This window comes from Bombus pascuorum, chromosome 3 (genome assembly GCF_905332965.1).
Source record: "Bombus pascuorum chromosome 3, iyBomPasc1.1, whole genome shotgun sequence".
Taxonomy (NCBI): domain Eukaryota; kingdom Metazoa; phylum Arthropoda; class Insecta; order Hymenoptera; family Apidae; genus Bombus; species Bombus pascuorum.
Window position 1 is genome coordinate 14,508,347 of NC_083490.1, and position 7,911 is coordinate 14,516,257.

The 7,911-nt window shown below is 32.0% G+C and overlaps 2 protein-coding genes across 9 annotated transcripts in view; one reads left to right on the plus strand and one right to left on the minus strand.

The window, feature by feature from the left end:
- LOC132904908 (rap1 GTPase-activating protein 1) overlaps positions 1-7,160 on the plus strand; it is a 256,345-nt gene extending 249,185 nt beyond the window's left edge. For all 8 annotated transcript variants that reach the window (XM_060955732.1, XM_060955734.1, XM_060955736.1 and 5 more), the window contains 4 exons: positions 2,316-2,594; positions 2,878-3,043; positions 3,193-4,035; positions 4,105-7,160. In XM_060955732.1, the coding sequence (XP_060811715.1) occupies positions 2,316-2,594; positions 2,878-3,043; positions 3,193-4,035; positions 4,105-4,266 (1,450 nt within the window). In that variant the 3' untranslated portion in view covers positions 4,267-7,160. The remainder of the gene's footprint in view (positions 1-2,315; positions 2,595-2,877; positions 3,044-3,192; positions 4,036-4,104) is intronic.
- The window catches only part of LOC132904923 (uncharacterized), a 292,582-nt gene that overhangs the window by 160,262 nt on the left and 124,409 nt on the right, over positions 1-7,911 (minus strand). The gene's annotated exons all lie outside the window — the stretch shown is intronic.

The window sequence follows — 7,911 nt, forward strand, 5'->3', positions numbered from 1 at the left end:
ATGTTTCGTTACTTTACATCTTGTATATTAAAAAATAAAAAATGCATTATTCTTAAGATACATATCGTACCTAGTTGTAAAATATACATATAATGTATAGAATAAATGTAGACACTATTGCTACAAACGCAGCCCGAATAAAAAATTGCAATACAAAATCTGTTACTGTATATAAGTTGGGTAACATTATGTAACGTTTGCATAAATAATTTTTAAAAATACATCGACATAAAAGTTTCAAAATGTTTTTTATATTTAAATAGTAATATAATGCAATCCATTTTGATTTAATTTTAAAACAAGCTCGAACAATACTTTTAAAGAAGCTACAGTAGCGGACAAAAGATTAAGACGAAATGGAAAAAATAAATAATTGATTTACTTTCCATAAAAAATATAAATACAGTGTTCTACATTTGGTATTAACTAATTAGGCATTTGTTTATACACTTACAAAAAAAATTTCATTTTGATATTTTGCTCAGTAGCGAAGTTACAAAAAAAGGAACGAAATCTGTATAATATTTTGTCGGTCAAAAGTTTAAGACTACACAAAAAATATTAAGTTTTGGTAAAAAAATATGCACAATTTTTGTTTAAATTCAATATTTTGTCCAATATCCGTTATTTCTTATCACTTCGGTACATCTTCTTGGCATTGAATCTATTAATTTTTTACATTGATCTACCGTAATATTACTCCAAGCTGTTTCAATTGTAGAGTAAAGTTCATTCAAATTTTTCGGTTTATAACCTTGTACTGTCTTTTTTATGATGCTCCACAAGTTCTCGATTGGATTAATATCTGGTGATTGGGACGGCCACGGCAGCACGGTGATATTTTCTTCTTGAAAAAACTGTTTCACAACCCGAGCCGTGTGCTTCGGATCATTATCATTTTGAAAAATAAAATCATCACTCATATTGTTGCGTGCAAAAGGTAACATTGTGTTCTTGAGTATGTCCTTGTATTGAAAACGGTCCATAATTCCATTGATACGACATATCGGACCAGGGCCGCTTCGAGAAAAACACGCCCACACCATAACGTTGCCACCACCATGTTTAAGAGTTTTTAAAACGCACTGTGTTTTCAAACTTTCGCCAATTCGACGTCTAACGTACCGTACCCCGTCAGAAGAGACGCGACTGAATTTCGATTCGTCAGAAAACAATACCTTTTGCCAATCTTCACTTGTCCAATGCTTATGAGCTTTAGCAAATGCAAGTCGTCTTTTTCGATTCCTAGAACTCAGCAGTGGTTTCTTTTGGGGTTTTCGTCCTCTTAAGTTAAAGTCTTCTAATCTTCTCCTAACAGTTCTAGCACTAATTTGTGTATCGTTTTCATAGTTTATCTCCGCAGCAATATTATTTGCACTACGAAAACGATCCTTTTCGCTCAATCGATGAATCCGGCGATCCATTTTCGGTGTTGTTTTCCGTGGTCTTCCGTTTTTCGGTTGATCGCAATACATGCCTGTCTTTAAACATTTATACCAAGCTTGTTTACAAGCTGTTTCTGACCTGTTCACTATATTTGCTATTTCGGTGAAGGTTTTACTTTGCTTTCGCAGCCTTACGATTTGTTCCCTTTCGTTTTCAAGTAAATTCTTTGATTTACCCATAGTCTGTTCCTACCTAAATGAATTTTAAGCAATAAAAGGTACACTAAACAATGATTTTGACATTCCAGAATCAAAATGTTCAAAAACTGTACTCGTACTCACGTTTTACACAGATCGTCTTAAACTAATGTCCACTGTTTCCAAGTGCTAGGCGGTAACTAACTGTTGTAACTCCTACATTGTTTGTATTTAACAACTGACTGTCTGAGGTTACGAAGGTCAAACATACAGCTACGTTATTCCAAAGAGACAAACCGAATAGAAGAACAATATGCGTATAAGATGTTTGTAATCCGGTTTACAAATCATCGTCTTAAACTTTTGTCCGCTACTGTATATTCTACTATTAGTGTTCTAGTTATACATGGAGGGTTAACATTTCTAATAATTATCATTGCGTATTTTGTTTCCCATTTAACAAATTTAGTGAATTTAATGAAATTTGGAATTAAATATCCCGTGATTTTAAATCTACTGAAGAATTCACTTCACTAAAAAATATTTTCACTTTAACAAGAAAAAATTCACTAATTAAAAATTGTAATTCAGGTATAAAAATAAATATCATATATAGGTTATAATCACCATATTATATATAATAGTCTAATATCAATCTTTAATTTTATTTTTCGTCTCTTTTGAGAGCAATTACGTTATTGTATGGTCAAATATGTGTATCAATGTTTATAGATACCGCGGAGGTTTGGATACTCGACATGGACAGACCGGAGATTCCGCGGTATACGAAGTATTTCGAGGTCGAGAAGTGCTGTTTCATGTGGCTTCTCTGTTGCCATACAGTCCAGGAGACTCTCAGCAATTGCAGCGTAAAAGACACATCGGCAATGACATCGTCGCGATAATATTCCAAGAGGAGCCAACCCCTTTCAGTCCAGATATGATCGCCAGTCACTTCTTACATGCATTCATCGTGGTACAAGTCGTCGACCCCTGCACTCCTAATACAAGGTATATTCTTAGATTTGTATGAACCGTGTCTATGTAGTAAGATCGTATAAAGTTCGGGTGCGTCAGTTACGAAATCGCTATTCCTAACTTTGAACAAACATCCGGTTAAATTAGTTCGCTGAATGTTGCGTTTTTTCAGGTACAGAAGATAGGTTTTCTTTTTTATCAATTAATAAAGTATTAATTTAATAATATAGTATTAATCAAAGTTCTGATACGTTCATATATTAAATTTCTGACGTGGTAAATAATTTGTAGGCACTCATTTGAATTCTGTATGTAGGTACAAGGTCAGTATAACGGCACGAAACGATGTTCCCTGGTTTGGTCCAGCTTTGCCAACACCAGCTGTATTTTTGCGGGGAGTCGATTTTAAGGAATTCCTTTTGACGAAATTAGTGAACGCTGAGAATGCGGCGTATAAAGCTGAGAAGTTTTCAAAACTTGAGGTAATTATCACACGTTTACAAAATTATTACGTACATTCTTAGCCATAGTAGAATAATTATGATAATATAAAAAAAATAGCTTTGACGATAGCTATAAATTATTAAATAATGAAAATCAAACGCTAATAATAAAATTTTTAAACATACAGCTAAGAACAAGGTCAGCTCTGTTAGAATCTTTAACGGAAGAATTACAAGCAAAGACTGCAGAATTTCTCGGTGGAGCGATCGGCTTAGGAGCTGCCGGTATGGGGTTTGGAGGAAATTGCCCAGTAAGCCCAACAGCAAGTGATGCATCAGGATCTGGTAGCGGTGGAAGTGGTTCTAGATTTATCGATACCGTTCGAAAGGCGCTGATATCGCGTGTTAGAAATGCCTCGACGGAGAGCGTACCACAACAATTATCAAAAAAGGGCCAGTCAGAGCCCAGTCCACCGAGCAATCGACAATCGACCACGAAAATTAGTAGCAAACGTTCGGTAGAACCTTCGAGTCCCTTAGGTTCTCCGGATTTAACACTTCGAAGAGATTCAGAACGTGGAAGCCCTAGCTTAGGAAGTCAGGACAGTAGTTTATCCAATACAGACAATCAAGATAGTAGTTTGGCCACCTTACAACAAGATGAAGTTGATCGTAGAGAATCTACTACTTCAATTTGTGCTAGCAATGACACGACGTTGGTGGACAAAACTTCTGTATCATCTGTTCAAAGACTGACTCACGAAAATTTACGAAAACAAGAGCGATGCGAGAAAACAGAAACAACACAGCGTGTTATTTCGGAAAGTGACGATAGCTCATTAAATAGCGAGCTGGAGCTAGACCAAGCTGTATATCCCGACAGCGATACAGGCCTCGAATCAATGAGTTCAGCTGAAACTCATGATACAGCAAGATGTACTACTAAGGATGGCGTTCTAGAAAATGAAAATTTACGAATGGAAGTCACTAGGCTTAAATGCGATAAGTTAGATTTACTGAGGCAAAATGTGGTACGTATATAAAGATATGAAATTTTCTATGTTTTGTTGCGATGATTTAAGTATAATTCTATTTTATAGACTTGCCAACGTGATATAAAACGTCTACGAGAAAAGGAACTTCAGTTACAATCCGACCTTGCAGCCGCTTCAAAAGAAATTCTTCGATTGCGAGCAATGTTGAAAGAATGTTCGACGAGTATTCCATTGGATAACAATAATCAGCAAACATCTACCGTTTAAAGATCTCTTTGAGATACGTTTAATACGCCTTTGTTGGCGAATAAAACTTCCCGTTGCAATTATTAGATTTTAATAATTAGTTAGGTGCAGTAGTTGAAAACTCTATACATCGTACTTTTTCGGAATTGCTTCTTCTAAAGAAATTTTTCCGAAGTAGTTTACAAAGAGTTTGAAACTCGCAATTGAGAAATGCTTTATGTTATGTTGTAACATTGTGGTTGAACTTCTTTAGGTAGAAATTGATACAAACGCTGTATATTACAAAAGGACGGGTCAGTGAAGAATATTTAGAGGAAATGTTTTGCGATATAAATATAGTGATGCGTCTTTCGAAATATTAGCAATGTAGACGCTAATTGTTACTTGTAGAAATATTTGTTTGACTTTTAACAATATTATTTATCTATTAATTTATTAGTAGGTGTAAGTTAATCTCTAATAGTCAATATAGATACAAATAAATGATCACACAAGCACACGCAACACATAAATATCAATAGGAATGTTTAAAAAAGTAGGTACATCTTGTCATTATATAATAGATTAGAATAAAAAGTAAAATGGCCTTTAGACTTAGTTTCCGAATCAAGAGTAAATATACAGAAATTAATATAACATATTTTATCTGTAATAATTAAATGTGCATAAATCGAGATCGATATATATAATATATATGATATATGATATATATATATGATATATATACATATATAACATATATATATATATGTATATATAAAGCATCAATTACAGTTCTCGTACCGTCTTCAAATGAGACAACTACGCATTGTCCCATAATACGATCTAAAGTGACTGGTATAAGTGTCCACACGCTTATGGGCTATAGAAATATGTGTTTTTTCGATATATTTCTGACGTCTCACATTGAAACAAGGATATGTATCGCTAGTTACAGTATTCGTCGCGGTGAATTTACCGAAACCATTACTAGTTTTTTAGTATTAGTTCAAAACAACTTTAGGAAACATGAGAACACCTCGTTAGTTAATCTTACGGCATCATTAGCCGGCTTAGAATAAGATTAGGTTTTCTAGCCGTTTTAACGGTTATAATGATTTAAATGCACCAAATTGTTTAATAACACATGATGTATCGATGTGTCAGTAACATGCGAGTAAGACACGTATTATCATTCATTGTTATAATACGCAAAGTAAACTAAGTGTATTTAATTTGCTTAGTTATGCACCCTTTTCTTCATTATCTTTCACCAATGGTATTAGTATGATTTATTATTATTATTATTATTATGATCATTGCAACTACTATATTATTATTACATTTTTATTATTATTATTACTATTATAATTACTATTAATCTCGTTTTACTTTATAGCATTCTTTCTTCTTTTGTAAATAATTGACTAACTTTCTACACAGAAAGATCGAGGGTGTTGTGAAAGAAAGGACAGAGGGACATGAAAGTTCACTCATATATAATACCAAAGTTTATCATAGTAAAATCTACTTCTCTTAGTTTTCTACATTCCTTTTCATACGATATTTGCCTCTAAAACCTGCGTATAAAAATAGCATATACTTTCCTCAAGCAAACGTTTTTTCTACAAGTACAAGTTTTCTTCTGAATTTCAATAAATCTTTGTATGTCTTTACAAATACTTTGCAGACATATTACGATTATCACTGCCTGTATAATGTCGTTTTGGAGTGTATCACATTTTTCCATTTTAAACGAAATTTCTGGTTTGCAATTTACGCGATACGATACAATTTTTTCAATTACTTGCATTGCTTATCTCGGAAAACTTCTATCCACGAAAATCTCTATCCTATATGTAAGAGAATCGTGTTATATAAATGAAAATTTCTCATCGAAAAATCGTCACTATAAAGAGCAAACTACGTCTCCAAACATATTTTATGATGATTTACGTTCGAATTTACTTCAAATGATGATCTTTGTAATGCCGGCTGAGATCTTCAGGAAAATGAAGCTTCCAAAAGATACACAAGAAATAGCAATCGCTGCGAACACTTTCCAGTAGTACTATTTTTAACTGTCGTAAAGATGAGCGCACACGGTATATTTTATACGGTTTACGATCAATGTATTTTTACAAAGTTCTTTTAGAATGAGCGCGAAGTAGGTCAGCCGAATATTTGGTTTCGTGAAATTTATAGAACAAAATATTCAAAACATCTCAAATATCAGAAACTGTGCATTGCAATTATTTTGAATCTTAGAATGTCTCTTTACAAACCACAAACATTCAATAATTTGAAGAAAGCACGCACATACATACACATATACATACAATGAATAAATTTGAAGCTACAGAACATAAAGGCGATTTTAATAGAATGTATTTCACTGTCAAAGATCAGTGCAGGTACTCAAAAACTTTTATTACTGCGTATTAAATTTGATATTTACGTATGAAGAGCTCGGAATTAATCGAGATTACTTTTACAAATGTATGTACATAACGTGAATTGCGTTTAAATAATGGGTCATCTAATGAGAGCGTCTCTTTGTCTAAAATTTAGGAAAAAAACTGTGTTTACCATTCTCTAGTGTGATTTCTATGCTGGCCTTGCAAAATCAAAGAAAGATTATCTATATTACAAAGAGATATGTGTTATTATATTACGAGAGAGAGTGTGAGTGCGAACGAGAGAGAGAGATAAAATATTACTGCTATAAATATATATTTTGTATTTAATATTAATCGCCCAAATCTATCTAACAAAACTGCGAATACTATTATTCTTTGACACTATGACACGAAAGTATATATTTCTTATGACTGGTGTAAGTATTCGCATAATATTTTTTTCTTTTCTATGCACAACTGTCAACTTGAAAATCAGTGGTAATGATGTTCGCCAATAAATAAAATAATTTAAACCAATTGTTTGTAATTATTATTACATGTATATAAAATACTTCTTAATGTAGGATTAAATATATCTATTACTGATTTTTTATCAGTTATCGTTATCATATAAAAATAGATAAAATATTTTAGTAGAATATAAAACCGACAAATATAATTTCTGCCGATAAACTTAATTAAAATTTTGTAATCGTTTATGATTTTTTTGTTATGATAAAACATATTTAAATAATCAGAAAGTTATTTTTATACGGTTTTTTTTTCATTAATTTTCTGTCATTTATTTATTTTAAGTCGTATCAACTACTGAATCTATAGAGACAATATTTATAACTTTTGAAGAAGATAGGTTGTATTTTTTAAAAATCTCAGTAGCTTTTGTATCTTCTTTTTGTCAATGATGGTTTTCTGCATACAATAATCGATGTCGCAATTCTTTCTTTCGGCTGAGAATGTGCTACAGAAGAAAATGAGGTGATCGATGGTTAATATGATGTTATACTGTAACTATGTATTTACGTATGTTTATACATACATATTTCACAAATTCCATTTTGTTGGTGGAGGAGTAAATATTATCATATATGTATTGCTTTAAATATATAACTTCTGAAATTCGTATTAATTAATTAATTTCATATTAATCTTGCTAAAAAATTTTTTTAAATTAAAGTTATACTTTTAAAATCTCAAAATAATACATAGATATTTATTTTTCTTCTAATTATAAGTGAATACGTGAGAATAAAAATTTTCTCTCCTAAGA